The 21,451-nt window shown below is 32.9% G+C and overlaps 3 protein-coding genes across 4 annotated transcripts; all 3 read left to right on the top strand.

The window, feature by feature from the left end:
• Nucleotides 1-4,149: 4,149 nt before the first annotated feature.
• LOC118039488 (wound-induced protein 1) lies at nt 4,150-4,515 on the top strand. Its single transcript, XM_035046194.1, has one exon. It carries the CDS (start codon nt 4,150-4,152, stop codon nt 4,513-4,515), a length of 366 nt encoding a protein of 121 aa, XP_034902085.1.
• A 1,387-nt stretch (nt 4,516-5,902) lies between these two features.
• LOC118039485 (U2 small nuclear ribonucleoprotein B'') lies at nt 5,903-9,239 on the top strand. 2 transcript variants are annotated; one of them, XM_035046191.2, is made up of 5 exons: nt 5,903-6,077; nt 6,426-6,598; nt 7,408-7,504; nt 8,321-8,397; nt 8,733-9,239. In XM_035046191.2, the coding sequence occupies exons 1-5, from the start codon at nt 6,005-6,007 to the stop codon at nt 9,009-9,011; spliced, it is 699 nt and encodes a 232-aa protein (XP_034902082.1). In that variant the 5' UTR covers nt 5,903-6,004; the 3' UTR covers nt 9,012-9,239. The 2 variants fall into 2 exon arrangements, with proteins under 2 accessions (XP_034902082.1, XP_034902083.1); XM_035046192.2 differs by having other exon boundaries at nt 5,946-6,077; nt 6,398-6,598.
• Nucleotides 9,240-18,018: 8,779 nt separating this feature from the next.
• Nucleotides 18,019-20,849, top strand: LOC118039482 (WRKY transcription factor WRKY24). Its single transcript, XM_035046187.2, has 5 exons — nt 18,019-18,489; nt 18,680-18,868; nt 18,951-19,591; nt 19,712-19,873; nt 20,104-20,849. Exons 1-5 carry the CDS (start codon nt 18,130-18,132, stop codon nt 20,537-20,539), a joined length of 1,788 nt encoding a protein of 595 aa, XP_034902078.1. The 5' UTR covers nt 18,019-18,129; the 3' UTR covers nt 20,540-20,849.
• The last annotated feature ends 602 nt before the right edge of the window (nt 20,850-21,451 follow it).

Below are 21,451 nucleotides of genomic sequence, written 5' to 3'. Positions count from 1 at the left end.
TCACTTGATGATGCATGCAATTTACTGCTTGTCTGAATCCTCCAATGCACTACTATATATGGTTCAATGATTGTTTTAATTATAGTTTAAAAATATTATTCAGAGTCAATCTAGATTAAGATTTGAGTCATGAGTTTTGAAAATCAAAAAATTTAAAATTATAATAATTTTTTTTTATCAATTTTTTTCAAAAGAATTAATGTTCAATAAATTGAGGGCAAGGTTTTGACTAAGTAATTAGATTAACCTGGATTTTTAATTGAATCAAGTAGAATTTTTTTTTTTCATTTAAAATCTGGGTTTAGATTCTGGATTAATAGGTTATGAATTAACTTTAAAACAATGGTTTTTAATATACTTTTCTAGCACAACTCGCTTTCTTAATTAAGCAGCATGCAATTAATTTAAGTTCTGCACAGCTTATTGCTTATGCCAACTCATTTAAATTATGTTTAATTTTCATCTTTTTCTATATTTAAATATATTCCCAATAATTTTGAGTAATACATTCTTCGTATCGGTATCCCAATTATAAAGATATATTCTCCATAATAAATTTAAACTATCCACAGCTTATTGATTGTGCCCACTCATTTAAATAAAACTCGGGTGTCAACCATCTAATAGGTGGTTCAGTGATAAAAAATTAGAATCAAGAAGTTTGCTTCTCTTATGATCTCAAATTCAAGCCCTATGATTGTTATTATAATGACATCTGAAAGCTTACATGATTGTTAATTTTATAGCTCATAGAATTAGTCAAGGTACGCATAAATTAATCCGGATATTCATGTTAAAAAAAAAATCTAGTTTCAATTTTTACTTTGTTTCTATGATTAAATACATTACCATAAGGATAAAACTCGGTTTAATGCATTAAAAAATATTATAATTTCATCAATTTATTATCATAATAGAAAATCAATCCATTAAACATTACTTCTTTGACCTGGAACAGGGAATTGTTATATCAATTATTGGTGGATCAATGAATTATTGATGACAATATTAATACCGACCCAGTAGAATTCTTACAATAAAACCATCTCCAAATTGAATAATTTCGTCAAATGTCGGCATAAATAATGATCTTTCAATTTTGTTTTTTTCTTAAGTTGATTCATTAGAATTAGAATTAAAGCAAAGCTCATCTGATCATATATGTTGGTTGTTAGATTATAGCAGCTCTCCAAATTTAGTTTTCATAATGATAGAGTGTTTGGAAGCGTGGTTGCAATTATTTTTTAAAGTATTTTAATTTTTATATCACTATCTCAACTCTATAGAACACATCTCCTCAAATGAAAACTCTTAATTTAGGCTTGAAACTTGAACAAACTTGCATTATTTTATGCTTAATTTTTATTAAATAAATAGGAATGATGAGATTTGAACTCGTGACCACTTGATCATCAAGACTCTGATATCATATCAAAGAATTATCTCAACTTAATAACTTAAACTCTTAAATAAGATTCAAGATATGATTTATATTATTCTCTATCTTACATCAAAACAAAAGATATAAAAAATAATTTTAAATAAAAATAAATAAATTGTTACAAATTTATACTCGGACCACATTTCCAAACCCGGCAAATAAATTCAACATAAGTCTACAAGAAGATCATAGGGGCGGCGGGGTCATAATCCTAGGGGGGGTCAAATGCAACCAGGCCGATCAGTGGCTTTGCTTATTATTATCAAAGTGATGACCTGAGAATGGCCGAAAGGTGCCCTTCTTCAACTACTCTCTACCCTTTTCGAAGAACTTGCAAGAGATTACAGACAAAAATCTCCAATTACGTTATTTTCAAACCAAAATCATACATTTATAATTGAGGAGAAGTTTGCAAGGTTAGTGGGCACACATTTATAGCAGCATTCATAACCACAGAAATGTTTATTGAAGGCCGGCCATGAACGTCGCTGTCCAATCTCCATCGCTGTTAAAAATACATGGCACACAAGCAATTGCTCCACACCTGGTCCATATATAAACGTCTGTGCCTTCATTGTCAAAGAAAGAGGCACTGCCCTTTTCGGCTCAGCCTCATGGGCCGATCGATTTTATTTTATTTTTTTTAATTTTTGGCTTAATCTTGGTTTGAAAATGTGTAGGAAGTCTAGTCTTTTTCTTAAGAAGAAAAAATTGTGCATCGCGTCGGTGGAAGTTATAAAAAAGTTATGGTATGCAAAGAGGAGTTTTTCTTTTATTTAAAAAAGAAAATATAACATGTTGACTAGAAAATATACCTAAATTATTATATATTAAATATCATTTTTTAAAATAACACAGTTTTTTTTATTAACATGGGGTGTTTGTGCCAATTTGCACGCATCTCGATTAATCTTTACAAGTCCTAAAATTAACGATCAGATAAGCTTTCAGCAACCACATGGCATAAACATAAAATCACAAGAAAAATAAATTTTTTAATCCCAAACACTTACTATTAACCACATACTAAATTAATAAATTTTTTAATCCCAAACACTTATCACTAACCACGTACTAAATTGATGTAACACAGTTTTATAATATATGCTGGTTGTACATACGGCATCCACCTAAACATGTAGATGCGATTTGCGCGTATAATCGAATTAAATTGGAAAAAAACTGTTCTTTCTTCTTTTTTTTTTCCCTCCTCCTTCTCCTCCCTTGTGCCACCCTTATCCTTCTCCTCTCGATCTCTCTCTTCTGCTAAAGTTCTCTCTCCCTCTACCATGATAGACAACTCCTTCTTTCTCCATAACATCCTTTTTTTTTTTTTTTAAGCATTCGCATCTTGAGATTGTGTCACATGCGTGTCTTGTCATCACGTGAGACTTGAATGTTTTATAAAACTATTTTATTTTAGTAAATAAGTTTTTAATTGTGCTCGTTTGAGTATATTTTTTAGAGAAAAAAAGCTCTACAAAATTTGTGAAATTATGTTTGTTTTAGATTGGTCATCATTCAATGCAACATGATGGCGGCATCACCACAGTCCAGTCTACCTAATGTTCTACCTAAGAGTTGCCTAAGCAGATCTCCATTATTCTCTTGGCATTGAACTTCTGTCCTCGATCGAGAGGTCACTGCCAATAAGTGAAAGTCCCATCCGCAAGCAGCACTCTAATTTAGGTCCCTTGATCGAACTGTTTAACATATAACGAACAAACACTTCTCTTATCCATTCATTTGGCTAAGAACACAGACACATAACAAATTGATGAGGACTCCCATATTTAAATTGAGATTGAGTTTCGATATTGAAGGATAACTTTATGCGTAGACAGAAAGTATGTTCTCTGAGTTTAGGGTTCATCATGAGTTAGACAAGAGATTGATATATATATATATATATATATATATATATATATATATATATATAGAGTCCAGATATATATTTTCAGTCATTAGAAGTACTTAAAAATTAAGAAAGAAAACAAAATCTTCTTAATCACCGGATTAATCTATTAAAATACATATATTATTTGTGAAATTATATATACATACATACATACATATGTATGTATGTATATATAAAATTGATTGGGTACGTACTCTTGTATATATATATAATTCTGAAACTTCAAAATATAAGTAGATGGATAAGTATGTGTTTTGAGGCCTTAAAATAGCATATATTAAAACAAATGATACTGTTAATTGAGTAGTCATTAGCCAAAAATAGAATTTCCATTCTTAATAAACTTTCTCACTTATCATGTAATTAATTAACTAATTAAATATTGGCCTCAAAATTATATATGGAACCTAAAGCTTGACTTTGTAGGTCCTTTGACTCATCACCATCCATGGAACTCATGATACAGTCCACGTTCTCTTTACATTCCCTATAAAACCACCCTCAAAGCTCCCATATTCAAATCCCAAATCCAAAAACAACAAAAGCAAAACGCAATCACTCCTCTCTTTCTTTCTTCCCCTAAGACTACGTTCATCGATCTCTTTGTTCTTTGAAACTGGAAACCAAGCGAGCAAGCCTGGAGGAGATCGAAGGAGAACATAACAAGAGGATTGTGGTAGCCCTGTATGATGCCCTAGTCAACAGAGACATCGAAACGGCACACCGCTTGCTAGCACCTGACCACCTAGAGTGGTGGTTTCATGGTCCACCAATTCACCAACAACATTTGATGAGTTTACTCACCGGCCAACCACCATCTTCATCTTCGTCAGTAAGAACGGACAACAACTCCTTCATCTTTCAGTACCCCCTCTCCAATGTTGTCGCCTTTGGATCAATGGTCCTTGTTGAAGGGTTTAACAAGGATTGGAATGTTTCGTGGGTTCATGCATGGACTGTCACAAATGGGATCATTACCCAAGTTAGAGAATACTTCAACACTTCTGTTACTGTCACCCGTTTTGGAGATGGAGGATCATCGATATCATCATCACCGGCGATTAGCACTTCTCAGTCTAGGGCTAGTTGCCAAAGCGTTTGGCAAAGCAAGGTCTCTGATAATAAGTCTGTGCCTGGTCTTGTTTTGGCACTCTAATTAACGAATGATTAGTTTTCATGTTCCTGGACTGTCATTCTAAATAATATATGTATATCAGTAATATACATCTTAATTAATTACTTTTCAATATATTCTCAATTATTATTAAAAAAAAAAAAAACACTCGAAGCAACGCATTCCAGCCAAGGTTTTCAATTCCATTTCGATAGGTATTTTATTTTTTCAATTAGAATGAAATATTTCAATTTCGGAGTATTTCGACGTGCGGTTTCAGGGTTGTACTCTATATATATATATATATCAAAATATTATGAAAGTAAAATGTTTTAACACAAATATTTTAAATATAAAGTTAGGTCAATGTTATATATCAAGGCTAATGGAATCTAAAGCATCCCTTGTTTTGCTCAAATTCTTACAAAATATAAACATGAAAAAAAAACAACTTGAATATAAACCATATATATTAGTGATAAATCTAATTTTAAAAAATTAATATCATTGTTAATGAAAATAATAATAATAATTTTCAATATTATTATTAATATCATAACTATTGAAAATAGTAATGAAAAATAGTTTTTTTTATACTTGGATGATTTAATTAATTAAATTGAATAAGATTCAATTGCTTTTAAGAGCAAAACGGAACATGTAGAATGAAACTGGAACATTATGATTAAAATTTAACTAAAAATCTGGAACAAATTGAAATTTAAAATGAAATAAAAATTATTTTATTTTATTTTATTTTTTAAATTAATATAGAAATATTTCAGCCTTTTCAAATAAAACAAAATAGAATTGAGACCTTGTTTCGCACGTCCAATGGCTCCTGTTGGCATCTTGGAAATTGCTTGACGTTGAGATACAATGGCTCTAGTTAAATGGGTGCGGAGCCACCTGGGTGAAGAAAAATAAAATAAGTTAAAAAATTAGCTAATTTGGTCACGAGTTCACCCGCTAAACTAATTGATCCAAACCTAACTTAATTAAAAATCGATTCTCAACTCATTGATTTTTTTTATTATCAAAATAATATTAATCTAATATTTCTTTTTAAAAAATCTTTAAGCTCGTAATCAAAACCTTACAATTATAAGCAAAACAACATTCATAATTAACCTAGAGGATTGAAAGAGGTTCGCTCCCATTCTATAATCCAAACTCTTCCCAAGTTAACCCAATAAAAAACACATTTGTTTGTGGGAAATTATTATTATTATTGCTTTATAAAAAAGAATGTTAATAAAACTAAAAATTGGAAAAAATCTGGCGAGTCCAATATTAAGTTTTCAAAGTTTAGCCCATGCTAAAAGCCAGAAGCCCAAAACATAGTTGACGCCAGCCCAAATAACTGCAACCACTCTAAAAAGCCCAAATATATAGTTCGGGCACTGTCTGTCCTAAAACAGACTCTCTTTCCCTCCCCTCCCCTTTCCCTCTCCTCTCTTTCTCAAAAACCCAAAATTTCTCAGTCCCAGTCTCAGATTCTCTCTTGGCTTCTTTTTTTTTTCCAGCGAAGATGCTAACAGGAGACATACCACCGAACCAAACAATTTACGTTAAGAACCTCAACGAGAAGGTCAAGAAAGAAGGTATATTGTTACTTGCTTTACTTTAACGTTCTTCCTGTTTTTCTTACTGAGTTTGAGCAACTAAACCCTAAAAAATCTCAACTTCACTATTGGTTTTTCTTTCTAGGCAATATATAAGTCGACCCATTTAAGCTAAAGGCAGTTTTAATTGATTTTTCTAGTAGATTTATTCTTAGGGTTACTGAAAGTGAAATCAGGTTTAGAATTTTAGGGTGGAAGTAGTTTAAAAGAGCTGTTAACGGAAGATATTTGGTCAATGAGAAGCGGAGAATATGGTGATTTTTTGTGATTTTGAAGTATTTTTAGCTTAACTGTGTTAGGTTTTTGACGGGTTTTTTTGGTGGGTAGAGCTGAAGAGATCACTTTATTGTTTGTTCTCTCAATACGGGAGGATTTTGGATGTTGTTGCTTTGAAGACGGCAAAGCTTCGAGGGCAAGCATGGGTTGTGTTTAGCGAAGTGACGGCTGCAAGTAATGCTGTGCGGCAAATGCAGGGTTTTCCATTTTATGATAAACCTATGGTACGTCTTGTGATGCTTGGTCAGTAAGTCTTCAAGTCTTTGTATTTGTTAATGCATCAGCTATGGTATGTTATTTCAATTCCTTTTTTAAGTTTGTGTAATGTAAAGAATTTTATGATTTATTGTCTTCACGTTTTTAAAGACACAATTTTGATGGATTATTAAGTTGTCTATACAATTGATTGATTCGCAACTAGTTTCGGATGTGATTTTGTGACCGTCAATTATAGCCTTTGTGCTTGTGCTGCTCGGTTTTTGTTTTGGTTTCATCATCAGGCTTTTGTTTGCTTGTCATGGACAAGCATAACAGGGGAATGGTAATTTTGCACTAGCTGTCTTCTAAAACTATGGTTGGAAAATGAATGGTTCTGGTTGAGTGAGCTGTAAGAGAAACCATGAGATTTTTCATGGTTAATAATGGGGCCATTGTGATTCTTAAACTAATAGTTCATTATGTAATGGAAACAAGAAGAAAAAGGGAAAGATTGTGATGTCTTTCATGAAGTTTCAATTATGTCCTTCATGGAATTATATTATTTTTCACCTAATAAAATGGTCATAGTTGTGTGATATATTTTATGTTAGTGTAATAAAGAAGGGAGAATCATGCATGTCCTTAATTGACAGCAATTTGATAAAAAAAATTGACCATTGGACTTGTTGAAGAATGCATTCATTGAAGACGGTAATTCTGTGTATTTGTGAATGATACCTTCATTTACAATCTTAATCAAATTTCAATTTCTGCATTCTATTTTTTTTCCTACTAAATTTTCAATGTGGTAATGTATCTCATTGATTTGGTGCAGCGAATCCAATATGCAAAAACAATGTCTGATTGCATTACAGAAGCAGAAGGAGTCTATGATCCAAATGCAAAGAAAAAGAAGAAGAATGAAGAAAAAGGTGAGTGCAACTAACTAGAAATTTATACTTTATCTTTATTAGACTGGTATTTTATGTCATAAAAAATTGACCATTCAAATAGAACTCATTACAATGAGTCAGGAAAATAGATTTGCATTAGGAAATTATAACAATGAAATATGTTTGAATTCTCCCATGTAAATGCAGTACTGAATGGAAGTAATAGAAATATCCAGTTGGCCATTTCTTTTAACTGCTCAAAAAGGTTTGAAGAGCCATTCTTTGAGCAAATTCTTTGTGAAAGAGTCTCCCACTGCTTGCTATGTTTGCTGAAACTACATCATTTAATGGTTGATTCAGTTATCTAGTTCCCCACTCAAGCATATGACTGGCCTAAGGAAATATACATGGTTCAAATATAATCTTTTACATGATTCTATTATTGTAAAAGTGAAACCAAATACCAAACTTGAAGCAAGCACTGCCCCTATGAATTTGGTGTCGATACCATGATTTACATGTTTCAGTGGATGCTCCTGTGTAAATTAGGTGGTTTAGACTTCTAGGGTTACGGTTTTAATGGACAAAATCAGAGGAGAAACAAGTTATGTGTGTGCCAAACGTTCTGGATATCTAATGTATTGTTTTCTAATAACTTTTGACAACTTAGAAAAGAAAAAAGTAGAGCAGTTTTTGGGCAGTGCCATGTCTTATTGAAATGGGATTTAAATTCTGGCACAAGACCAATGTTCTGTTTTGACTTACTGTTAAGTGGATTATGTTTTAATTTTTATTCAGTGATGCTCCTGCTATTCTATTATCTGCAAATAATTTAACACATGTTTTCCTCTTCAGCTGAAAGAAAAAAACGTGCTGAAGAATCCCAGCAATCAGCACCAGCTAATGGTAAACCTGAAAGTAACGGGGGACCGGTAAGTCATATTTTATGCTTCTCTCCACCAGATTAACTTGCACACTTGCATACATGCTAATGTTCCTAAGAGTTGGGCAAATACTTAGGTCATGTGCGCAGTATTCATGTGTTTCATTTGCATGACTATGAAAAGTGTTGAAGATGATTGCATGATAATTGTTTGAAGCAGTCAGTGTGCCATTGATGTATTGATCTCATTACTGGGATTAATGTACCTTTTGTGTGTATTTCATCTGTTCACCTCAACTACTTCTTTTGGAAAAGAAGAGTGAATTCACCTATTTTATTTGATCAATTCTTGCTTATTATGTCCTGTCTGTCTATGATGTGTAGACTTCTTTCCGCCAAGGAAACCAGGGTGCACAAGAAACAGCTCCACCAAATAATATATTGTTTATTCAAAACTTGCCCCACGAAACCACTAGCATGATGTTGCAAGTGCTCTTCCAGCAATACCCAGGATTTAGGGAAGTCCGAATGATTGAGGCGAAGCCAGGTATTGCATTTGTGGAATTTGAAGATGATGTGCAATCCTCCATGGCCATGCAGGCCCTTCAAGGTTTCAAAATTACTCCCCAGAACCCAATGGCTGTTACTTATGCCAAGAAGTAACCGGCCTTTGTTATGAAACAATTGCCTCTTTCACTCCTTGCCTCAAATGTTACTCGTGGATGCGATGATTGAAGAGTTTTATGAATACTGTAGCAATGTAGAATTTTGAAAACTAATTGTAGAATTTCACTTCCAATTTGATTGATGTTTCACTACTCATTGTTTATATCCTATCTAGTGATGTTGCCAAGTGGTGAGGGCAACTTCCATATATATTTTTATTCTCAACTCGTTGTTTATGCCATATCTGGCGATGTTGCCAATCGATGAGGATTTAAAAGTCTTCTACTCACCTTTTATTTTTACATCAAGGTCATGGCTTTATATTTTGAGAGAAGGCATCTTCCTTGGTATGGTTCAGAGCTGTTGTGCTGTTCGATTCTGATCCAACTTGCAAAATAGGAATGGAAATGGAAGCTAATGAACTTGTAGATGAAATTGATATGGAAAACACAATTAGGGTTTCACCAAAACTTTCTAATGTCTCATTGATGATTCTTTCCATTGTTTGTGTGTCACTAGCAGATAAGAAAAGCATGGCTCCCCCAGCTACGGCCATAATATAGCCGGGGAGTCTCATATTGCAAATGGAAGATTTGGTCAACTAGCCTGAATTTGAAGAACATTGTATTGGATTTGGAGTAGAGACTGTGGAGTGGATTGCTATGTTTGACATTCAACCAACTTAAAAGTCATCCACAGGTAACCTGTCGGTGATAAGAAAATTCTTAAAGAACACCCATCTTCAATGGATGAATCTTGGTGCAATATCAGGAAAACTGATTAGGAGTTTAGAACAATACAAGAATTATAACCGAAGCTTAATAAAATACATCAAACCAAATATAATCCCTCTTGCCCAGCAAAGATGTGGCCTTCTCTGTAAATGCGTGACTAAGGACGATGCCAAGAATGCATAAAAAATATATATTAAAATAATTTTTTTAGATAAAACACAATTTTAAAACATATATAAAAGTAAAAATACGGCACTCCCGAACGCTCACTGAATTAAATAGGTAATTCAACAAGAGAAAAGAATTAATGTAGTCCTATAAAAATAAAAAAATAAAACACCAAAAAACCTAATATATAGACTTGTTACCTTCGCAAGTCAACTTCCCCAAGTACTACAGAATCTACACCAGCTGTACCACTGTTAACCGTTACTCCTCATATAACCTTTCCTTAAACTCCACACAAAAAAAAAAAAATCCTTCCAAAATCTTGCACACTCTTTTCCACCCATGAAAACAAACAAGAAAACCACTACATACGCAAGCGCCCATTAGCAACCCCTTTGGTTTTCTCACTGAAGAAATCATCTTTACAATCCTTGACTATCTTAACAATGACCTTTTTGCTAAAAAGTCTTTTTCTTTAACTTGCAAAGCTTTTTACTCCATTGAAGCTCACCATAGGAAGACTCTTAAGCCGCTTAGAGCTGAGCTTTTACCAAGAGCCCTTCATGAATACCCTCATATTGAACATCTTCATCTAACTCTTTGTCCTTGCATTGAAGACAGCATGTTGAATGTTGTTTCTTTGTCATGTAAGGATGCTTTGTGTTCTATAACCCTGTCAAGGTCAAGGTTATTTACTGTTGGTGAGTTTGGTTTCAAGGTGTTTCAATTTGGTTGAGACTAATTTGTCTAATGGGGTAGAGTTGAATGATTTGGCTACTGCTGCAATTGCTGAGGCTAAGAATTTGGAGAAGTTGTGGTTGGCTAGGTGTAAGCTGATTACGATATGGGGATTGGTTGTATTGCTGGTGGGTATAGAAAGTTGAGGTTGATTTCTTGAAATGGTGTTTGAAGGTTAGTGATCGTGGTGTGGAATTGCTTGCTTCGAAATGTAAGGATATTAGGAGCCTGGATCTCTCTTACTTACAGGTAATTTGATGTCTTTCTTTGTCTATTTTGGTTTCGGTTCTCTGTTTGTTTTCTGAGAAACATGAAGGAAAGAAAAATTCAAAGGCTTCTTGTTGAATTGTTGTTTGTTTTCACTTCCTTCAATAAATGATCTTTGTTGAAGTTATTATCAGGACAGTACATGCTTTTGATGTTGTTCTGTTATGTTACTGTGGTGTTTTTACTTCCATTATGATGTCACAATGTTTCCTTTGACTTGGATTTAAGTACTGATAATAATTTAATTGTCAGCAATGTGAATTTTTGCCACTTGGTGTTGAAATTGAAGTTTGGCTTTTTGATGATTTGAACCCTGCTGCTGTTTCCCGACGCATTGTTTCTGTTTAGAGCACTAATCAAGTCTATGATTGGGAAAATTCTAATCCCAGTGGGACAATATTTGATGGTCAGCATTCCTGAAAAGTTGTCTCAGAAGATTCAAGAATTAGGTTATGCCCCATGATAGTTTGTCTGAATTTATTAATTTGTTTCTTCATCTATGTTTTATGGTGGATAATACCTTCTAGAGAGGTTTAATGTTTGTTGACTAAAACTTGGTCAAAAAAGTTGCACGCGATATAAAGTCCACGCAAATGTAGCTACAAAGTGAGGATCTTTTGGTAAAGTCTCCTCTCCACTGTACAATTGATTGGCGCTTTTTAAGGAATTTACCACTTTAGTTAATTATACAGTATTAATGGTGGATTACTGCCTCGCTAATTTTGTGTGTTCTAATCAGCCTCCTGACAGTTTCTTTCAAATTGTGGTAATTAAAATGCAACGCAGGCAGTTTTGAGAACTCTAAAATGATTGTGAGTTTATTTGCAGATTACAGAGAAATGTCTTCCATCTATTTTGCAATTGCAGCATCTTGAAGATTTAGTCCTTGAGGGATGCCTTGGTATTGATGATGATGGCCTCTCAACTCTTCAACAGAGTTGCAAGTCACTCAACGTACCTTCATTATAAATTAGTTCTGCATTGTTTGCAGGGTTGCAAATTATGATGCTGTTTGTTGCTCTTTTCTTACGTTGAGTTTGTTACCAACTCATGTAGGAGCGAAACATGTGAGTCCACTGTGAGTTTGTTGCTCTAATTTTACAAATCTTTAAGACACTTAATATGTCAAACTGCCAGAACACCAGTCATGTGAGCTTGTCATCTCTGATAAGCGATGCTGGAAACCTAGGAGAATTTACTCCAGCTTATGGTCCTACTGTGAGTCCAACATCTAAAATATCTCCTGGAAGTTTTTGGTCACATAGAGGTTCATTATCAATACTTGATGATGGTTCAGGTTTCTGCAGATCTTGCAAAATGTTTGCAGAACTTTTCGGTGCTGCAATCGGTTAAGCTGGATGGCTGTGTGGTTAAATGTTCTGGCATTAGAGCCATTTGGAAGTTGTCCTAACTCGGTCTAGGAATTGAGCTTCAGTACTTGCTCAGGAGTGGATGTCCTGAACTGGAAGTCATTAACATAGCTTATAATAACTGTTCAGTAACAGATGTCGGCTTTAGCCAGCTTCAATCGCCTGCAGAACATGAAAATGCTACACTTGAGAGGCTTAACTCCAAATGGCTTGGCAGCTGCTCTCTTAGCTTGCGGAGGGATAACCAAGGTGAAGCTTGCGGAGGGATTACATCAAAGCCGGCGGCTGTAAATTTCTTTGGAGAGATAAGGCATTCCAGGTATGAGCTGGTACCCTTCTTTCTTTACCAGAGTGTTATTAAATGCCTTGAGTTTGTATTGCTAGTCAACATTTCATATAATATGAAGTTGAAGAGAGAATTTTTTACCTTTTCAAATGACTCCACCGCCATTAATATGCTTCGCAAGACTTGGTCTTGGAATCTCTTTTCCGTTTATCCTATGTAGATTACTGTCTGCCTGCTTCTGGAGAAGGTGAACCCTACCTTCATTTTATAACGAACCTGACAAAATATCAACACCAATGAGCTGAAATCATAGCGCTGATGATTTTTTTTTAATCCCACTTTGTAATATGGTTGACACTTGACAGGTGGAAAGGGATCCAAAGGGAAGGAAGTTGCATTTAGGGCAAAGTCTTGAGTCTCCATAGATTGTGAAGGAGAATATACATCTTTTTTAAGTGAATGGAAAAGGTCTTTTCATCAACTTGTGCCTGTGCTTTTACACCCTCTCTCTATTCTATTGAATGAACGGATTCTTAAAGAGAAAGGGATCACATGTTTTTCCTTTTCCTTTTCCTTTTAGGTGGGAAAGGTGGGAGGTGTGAAAAGAAAAGGGTGGCTTCAAATTGTTGCTGCTCTTTAGCCCAGTTTTACAGGTTGATCAATTTTTATTTGATTTGGTTTTTATTAAAAAAAAATAATTAAATTGATATTTTTTTTAAATAATCAAAACTAGTTTAAACCAACCAGTTTTGGTTTGGTTTGGTTTTCTAAGATGAGATTTGATGCAGTTTATGTTTTGCCTCAACCATAAATTATTCAACACACACCACATTTTACTCTAAACTTTATCTTAAAACCTTGTTTAAGGAAAAAACTATGGTTTATAATTTTTTGCTGCCTTCAAGATTTTTTGCTCTAAACTTTTTCAAACCACAACCAAACAAATACTAAAGATGAGATTTTTAGCTGCCTTCAAGATTTAATTAAATGATGCCACCCAAAATCCCAGCAGTCTTTCAAAGGAGTTGATAATATTGGATAAAAAAACATGTCATAAACCCACCAACAAGCATATGATTCAACTTCTTGCATCTGTTCAAGCTTCAAGAAAAGTCAAAGGACACTCCCCACCTCCAAACAGCCATGTAATGCAACCAATAAATATCAGTGGGCACGAACTACTTTGAGACCCCTTAACATGGAAGGTGCTTGAGAAGAAAGCTTGTTTTGGCATCGTCATGACCTCCCATGGATAGTCGTCGTGCTTACGTCTGTATGCCCAATGACTGGCCTTTTTTACCCTAATACATTGAATTCAGAGGGCTTCATGAACTCGTAAAGAACTCTCATTTTCATAAAATTTGACTATTTTGTGAATTATTGAACTGTACTAGCAATATTAAGTGTAATCCTTTCAAGAACAAGACTCTTGCATCCAATTTTTCGTGAAATAATAAATTTTGAAAGCCCTACAAGACCAGCCACATTGACAGATTAATAAATTGTGTCTCTCCTTTCATGTTTTTCATTCATTGTCTTGGAAAGAACATGTACGTCTTTGTTTCCTTCTTTTTTTTTTCTTTTTTTTTTTTGAAAATTTTCACTTTAGCGCCCTTGAGCGATTCCTAGGCCCATCATGATTGTGGTATTGTTTGAGAACGTGGTACAAGTTGTATTTTTATAAATTATTTTTGTTAAAAATTAAATATTTTATCTATTTTAGATCATTTTGATATGCTGATCTAAAAAATATTTTTTAAAAAATAAAAAATATATATTATTTTGATACATTTTAACATAAAAAAATATTTTAAAAAATAACCACAAACATGCTTAAATCAAAGCTAGATTTTTAGTGAGGTATTTTTGAGAATTCAAAGTCCACTGCCTCTTGTGGTTTCTTAATTGAAATCACAATTATATCAAGTAATTAATAATTGTTTTTTTAAAAAATTATTTAATATCCCAACCAAGGGGAGGTAGGTTGAACACCAAAAAAACATGTATTCAAAACTCCCAAGTGTAGCATATTCCATTTTCTTAATCTCGAGACCTCAAAAGTCCCTACCACTTTTCCTCTACAAATAGGAAGGATAAATACAAAGAAAAGTTTTTGGACAGTTCTGTAAATCTAAAATAGAAGGGAAAGCTGTCCCTTCCTGCCCTATACTAACACGTTATCTACAAGACTTTTGCACCCCTCTTCTAGAAATGCACTTAAATGTCTCCACCACCATCATACACCAATCACCACTTAGACACCATTTGGCAGTGAAGTTGTATTTGTGTTTTGCCTAAATTTAATTTTTTTTTTTTTTGCTAAAATTGAATTCGGTTTGTATTTTTTGGATCGTTTTGATGTGCTGATGTTAAAAATGATTTTTAAAAAATAAAAAAACATCATTGGCATGTATTTCAGCACGAAAAGCTATTTGAAAAACAACCGCTACCACACTACCAAACACGCTCTTAATCTGGTCTTGCATCCACTGTCATCCATTGCATTGGATGCGATAGAGTTATGCATGTTTATTTGTGTGTTTTAAAAATATTTTTAGAAAAAAATAATTTTTTTTTTTTTTATTAATTTTAAATTAAATTTTTTTATTATTTTCAAATTATTTTAATATATTGATGTCAAAAATAATTTTTAAAACATATAAAAACATCATTAACATGCATTTGACACGAAAAAATTATTTAAAAAATAATTACAACAACCTAATTAAATAAACTTTTAAGATTCGGACTGGTCTGATAAATTAATCCTAAACTTTATCAACTCAAAGTTAAACTTTATCAATTCAAGGTTAAGCCGAGTAAAGTTTAAAAATTTAAAAACTTACTTGATTTAGTTAAAATTTAGATGTTAATTTATTAACATTTTTTATATAAAAAACATTTGAATTTCAATAATATCATTTTATATTTATATTTAAAAAATAAATCAATATTAACCCATTACTTCGATCCATAACTCGAGACTTGTGCAGAGTTGAAAAGAAGGGGGAGCAAGATTTTTAAGTCCCAACTTGGAGGGGCAAAATCTTAAAAGAAGACAAGGTAGATACGATGGGTGGTTCTGTGACTCCATACAATGAATTTAGAGAGGATCACTGACAACCCTATCATTCTTGTAATGCACGTGTGTAAACCTAGTTGGTTGTGTTGATTAATAATACATACCGCCTTCCTTGTTCAGAAAGAACTTGTTGATGTTCTTCAGGTTTATGCGAGCGCCTGTTTGGAAGTATGATTATAATTATTTTTTTAAAATATTTTTTATTTAAAAAAGTATGTTAATAATATTATTTTATTTTTTAAAAATTATTTTTAAAATCATCAGATTAAAATGATTTGAAAACATTAAAAAACATATTAATTTTAAAAAAAAATCAAATTTATAAAAAACACTTTTCAAACACAATCCAAAAAAAAAAAACTGCAGATTGCTACTGGCTCAGTTTGAAACTATTTATTATTTGTTCTTCTTTATTTGATCTTATGTACAATTCTTTGTATTAATTTTCAAGCATTGGCAAGCTAAGGTGGTTGCCATGCATACTTTCACATGGTTTAAATAAAAATAATAATAACTTTTAACTTGTTTTCGCATATAAAAAATAAATCTTTTCGATCATGTCTTAAATAATTATTTATAATAGTGTATATTTAGTATTGTAGTCTGATATTTTTAAAAAATATTTTTTATTTAAAAATATATTAAAAAATAAATTTAATTAAAACTATTATGAAATAGATTAATTTATTATAAATAATTCATGTTGTTATGAATAAAAATAATGTCATTTTAACTTGAAAAGTTTTCTTGTCAAAATAATATTTAAAACTGGATTAATTAATTAATTTACTTGTTGTAATCACATCACAGTTTTAAACTTCATTGATTCTTTTACAACAGAAGTAATTAAGAAAGAAATGATTAATTATATAGAAGGATTAAGGCACTGTTTACTGATAAAGGGATGGTAATTAATGATGTATTAAGGCGTCTAATTATATTTTATGGGATTATCTATGATGTAAAATATCAAAGGGATATGATCACATGGAGGATTGACAAAATAAATTAATGGAATATTGGTCAAAGAACAATCTGAAGAAAAAAATCAAGACAACTCAAGTGTTAAACTAAGTGAATGGTAGACCAAGACTCTTAAATTCTTCCTGTCCAAATTCTAATGTCAAAGTTTATTGTAAAACTAATTTGCCCATGTTTACTTCTCATCAAGAACTCTAGAGTTTGTGTCGTTTTGAAGTGCTTTAAGTCTTAATTTGGTGATCTTACGTGAATCAATACATGGATTAAGGAAAAAAAGTCTTTCTTAACTACCTTACTAATGAAGAGAAACAATAATTTAAAAACACATTTATGTCCAATTATTCACTTGTGTAATAATACATTGGAGCTTTAAAACATCATTAATTTTCCAAAATAAACATGCATTAATGAACATTACAAATGTCATCAATAAAATAAAAGGCAATTTTGAAATGCTGGTTAAGTGTAAATATTTGTAATTATAGTTTAAATATAATAGAATTTCTCGTGAGCTTCCTCCCCTAGCTACATATCTATGGTCGTGATATAGGATTTGATTTTTTTTTTTTTAAATCACAAGATGGATTTTTTTATTTATAAATACATTAATCCAAATATGTATCATGAAATTAAACAAAAAGTTTTGAAACTTTTGCCTAATCATAATCCAATGTTTAACAAAAAATCACATGCTATTTTTCATTGGCCTCCGTGCCTAACAAAAGCCTAATACCACCAGAAATGGAGGAAAAAAGTTTCCCAAAAAAAAAAAAAAGAGGATAAATCCACAAATATCCCAGTGTTAGCCGCCATCCAGTCAAACCCACTAATTTTGACCGAAAGCTCCCCCGTCCACACAAACATGGCTAAAAGTCATGTTTGATCCCTTTACTTTTCTCAATTCATCAAATCAAAATCCTTAACTTTTAATGTTTTTCAAATTAACCCCTCTACTTGCTGGTGATTCAAACTATTTTATCCAACTCCCTCACTTAAGAAAAAAAATTATAATACATTCAAGTATAAAAACTTCATCATTTCACGTGAAAATATATCAAATCTCTAGTTTTTATTAATGTTCTATCATGATATGAAGAAGCAAACCTTCCTTTTCACCTAGCTAGATGATTGGTATGAGTTTTTTTTTTTAAATTAGATTATTAGATTATTTATGCATTAACAGTAACTAAATTTCTTTCCCGAAATGAGTAATGAATCAATAGGACTGAGGATCACAAATGAGAGGGATTGATATCACAAAATATGAAATTTATAGGGACTATATAAACGGTTTTTTTAATCTTTCTTTGGTCAGAAACTCCCTGTACCTTCCTCGAAACCTCCCCTTTGACAACATAGCCCCCTTCCTTGTGCAATACGTGACCATTTTCTCTTCTTCAAGGCCACAATCTCTCCTATATCATCACCAAGCTCCCTCTTTCGATTAGAATTTCTAGCTCTCTCTCTCGCTCGTTTTTCATATATTTCCATGGCTGCTTCTTCAGGGAGCTTAGACACGTCTGGAAATTCACACCCACAAAGCAGTAACAACTATTTTTCTTTCAGCACTAATAGTTCTAATCACTACCCTTTCATGACCTCTTCTTCTTTCACTGATCTTCTTGCTTCAAATGATGAAGAACCCATTAATAATAACACAGGTAATAGTAAGTTGGCTGATAGGATAGCTGAGAGAACTGGGTCTGGTGTGCCTAAGTTTAAGTCTACTCCTCCTCCGTCTCTGCCTTTATCCCCTCCTCCTGTTTCTCCTTCTTATTACTTTGCTATTCCTCCTGGTTTAAGCCCTACGGAGCTCTTGGATTCTCCAGTCTTGTTAAACCCTTCTAATGTAAGTTTTTGTGTTCCTTTTTGATGTTTGGGTCTAATGGTTGCGTATAAAGATCATTGCTTGATGATAAAGTTTTGAGCTTTTTGGTTTTTTATTTTATTTTGTGTGATTGAAGCTAAAGATTGTTTTATTGTCCACTTGATGGGATTTTCGGCTGATGGGTTTTGTTTGTATTTTATTTTGTGTTCAGATTTTGCCTTCTCCAACAACTGGGACATTTCCAGGTCAGGGTTTGAACTGGAAGAGTAGTTCTGGTAATATCCAGCAAAATGTCAAGAAAGAAGACAGGAGTTTCTCTGATTTCTCTTTCCAGCCACCAGCAAGGCCATCCACAACTTCATCAGCCATGTTTCAATCTTCAAACTCCACAGTTCAGCCTGTAATTATCAAGTTTTTTGGTGAAATTTTCTCTGTTTTGGTTATGTGGTTGTGTTGTTTTAACAGTTATTGGTAATTTTCAGGGTCAGCAACATACTTGGGGTTTTCAAGAACCTGCAAAGCAAGATGAGTTTGTTTCAGGGAAGAGTAATATGGTAAAAATGGAATACAATTCTAATTCCATAAAGAGTTTCTCCCCTGAGATCGCTGCAATTCAAGCAAACCCTCAAAGCAATAATGGGTTCCAATCTGATCACGGTAATCAACCGCAACAGTATCAGTCTGTTAGGGAGCAGAAAAGATCAGATGATGGGTATAATTGGAGGAAGTATGGTCAAAAACAAGTTAAAGGAAGTGAAAATCCAAGAAGTTATTACAAGTGCACATTCCCCAATTGTCCAACAAAGAAGAAAGTCGAGAGGTCCTTGGATGGACAAATTACAGAGATAGTTTACAAGGGTAGTCATAACCATGCTAAACCTCAGTCTACTAGGAGATCATCATCAACAGGATCTAATCCTGCAATGATTCCAGCTCCTAACAGTAACTCTAATGAGATTCAAGATCAGTCATATGTTACTCATGGTAATGGACAAATGGATTCATCAGTTGCCACTCCTGATAATTCATCAATTTCAATTGGGGATGATGATTTTGATTCACAAAAGAGTAAATCAGTAGGTGGTGAGGACTTGGATGAGGATGAACCTGACGCCAAAAGATGGTAAGTTCTTGATTAATTGAGGAAATAAAACTTCAAAACAAATTGATGGTGTGTTTTGTTTATTAGAGGGAGGTCTTGGAATGTTTGGTGTCATTATTAATCTTGTCTTGCTTATTTCAGGAAAAGAGAGCGCGAGAATGAAGGAATTTCAGCACCTGGCAGCAGAACAGTAAGAGAACCAAGAGTTGTAGTTCAAACCACCAGTGACATTGATATCCTTGATGATGGGTACAGGTGGAGGAAATATGGGCAGAAGGTGGTCAAGGGAAATCCAAATCCAAGGTAAAAAAGCTTACTTTACAAGTTTTGATGAAAGATACTGTTTGACATAAAGTTTCTTAGATGGGAAAATTAAACTAATCTTGGTATTAATTAATGTAATCTTGTTACAATTCCAAGCTTTAAAGGCTAAACTTTTTGGTCACAATACCACGAGCCCTCAATTTCTTTCTTTGTGTTATGTCATGTTATGACTTTGTTTCTCTAAATTTGGTATGATTGTGGCTTCAAAGGAGCTACTACAAGTGCACGTTCCAAGGATGTCCTGTAAGAAAGCATGTTGAGAGAGCATCACATGACCTTAGGGCAGTGATCACTACCTATGAAGGAAAGCACAACCATGATGTTCCCGCCGCTCGCGGCAGCGGCAGCCGGTCATTGCAAGACCACAGCAACAATGGCAACAACAATGCAGCAATGGCAACTAGGCCATCAACAGTAAACCATGCTTCTAACAATCCCGTCAACAACCCTATAAGAAATCAAAGGGCACCACCGACAGCAACATCCGAAGGTGACATGCCTTTTACCCTAGAGATGCTGCAAAGTCCAGGAAGTTTTGGTTTCTCCGGATTTGGAAACCTCATGGGGTCTTACATGAATCAATCATCAACAGATGAAGTTCTATCAAGAGCCAAAAGAGAATTGGAAGTGGAGAGTTTTTGGTAGGGAACTGCTGCAAAAGAATCACACAATGAATAAGAAAGTACTCGTCAAATCCATTACCACATTAATTTGCATTCAGTTTGTTTAATTTGTTTGTTGTATATTTCTTCTACAACTACAAAAGGGATCTGGTCTTTTGTGTATATTTCCAAATTGTATTTGTCGTAGCACGTAGGAGTTCTTGTTGTCTATCCATCCATATCTTTAACCTATTTTTTTATTGTTGAGGCCTTTTGCTACGCTACTACATTGCCACCTCAAATCAATTTTTTGTATCCCTTTTAATTATATACATTTTATTATTATTTGTTAATTTAATTTATTAGGTTCGAAAAATGAAAGTCAAACATTTCTTCTAGGGCAAAAGCTCCCAAAGAGGTAAGTCAAACATTGCGTGCAGAAAAATATTGTTTGCTTTTACAATATCAATTATATTTTTCAGTTGGATTAGGCTATAATTTTACATTCAATCTTTTTATGTATTGTTATATTTCAGGTTAAGACGAAGTTTATTATTTTATTGGGTATTTTTAAATTGATTTTCTTAAAATTTTATTATTAAATAGTGAAGTTATTGGTATTTAAATTTAAAATATTTAAGGTTATTATGGTTTTATGATTGAGATTATAAAATTAAGAGGTTAATGAGTTATACAGTTGATTTGGGTGGATTCAGTAATTTTTAAAAAAATATCCTAAATATTTTTTATTCAAATAATATTTTTATTATTATATTGTTTTTGAACTGTTTAAATTGATGTGATTGTATATTTAAAATTTAAATGGTATAATTTTAATTAAATTTGAATTGAAATTATATTTGTTAATTAATATTTTAAATTATATATATAAAAAAATGAAACCAAAATTTACCGTCTAAAAAAATAAAAAAAACCAACAGGAAAGTAATTAATT

This window comes from Populus alba, chromosome 13 (genome assembly GCF_005239225.2).
Source record: "Populus alba chromosome 13, ASM523922v2, whole genome shotgun sequence".
Classification (NCBI taxonomy): Eukaryota; Viridiplantae; Streptophyta; class Magnoliopsida; order Malpighiales; family Salicaceae; genus Populus; species Populus alba.
The sequence above is the reverse complement of the archived record's forward strand: the minus strand, read 5'-3'. Positions and strand labels throughout refer to the sequence as shown.

Excerpts from the sequence above, each read along its gene's own strand:
- LOC118039488 (XM_035046194.1), top strand. The coding sequence starts at position 4,150 with ATGAGTTTACTCACCGGCCAACCACCATCTTCATCTTCGTCAGTAAGA.
- LOC118039485 (XM_035046191.2), top strand. The coding sequence starts at position 6,005 with ATGCTAACAGGAGACATACCACCGAACCAAACAATTTACGTTAAGAAC. Across the intron at positions 6,078-6,425 it reads CGAGAAGGTCAAGAAAGAAG|AGCTGAAGAGATCACTTTAT; the intron begins GTATATTGTTAC and ends TTTGGTGGGTAG. Across the intron at positions 8,398-8,732 it reads CTGAAAGTAACGGGGGACCG|ACTTCTTTCCGCCAAGGAAA; the intron begins GTAAGTCATATT and ends TATGATGTGTAG.
- LOC118039482 (XM_035046187.2), top strand. The coding sequence starts at position 18,130 with ATGGCTGCTTCTTCAGGGAGCTTAGACACGTCTGGAAATTCACACCCA. Across the intron at positions 18,490-18,679 it reads TCTTGTTAAACCCTTCTAAT|ATTTTGCCTTCTCCAACAAC; the intron begins GTAAGTTTTTGT and ends TTTTGTGTTCAG. Across the intron at positions 19,874-20,103 it reads AAGGGAAATCCAAATCCAAG|GAGCTACTACAAGTGCACGT; the intron begins GTAAAAAAGCTT and ends GTGGCTTCAAAG.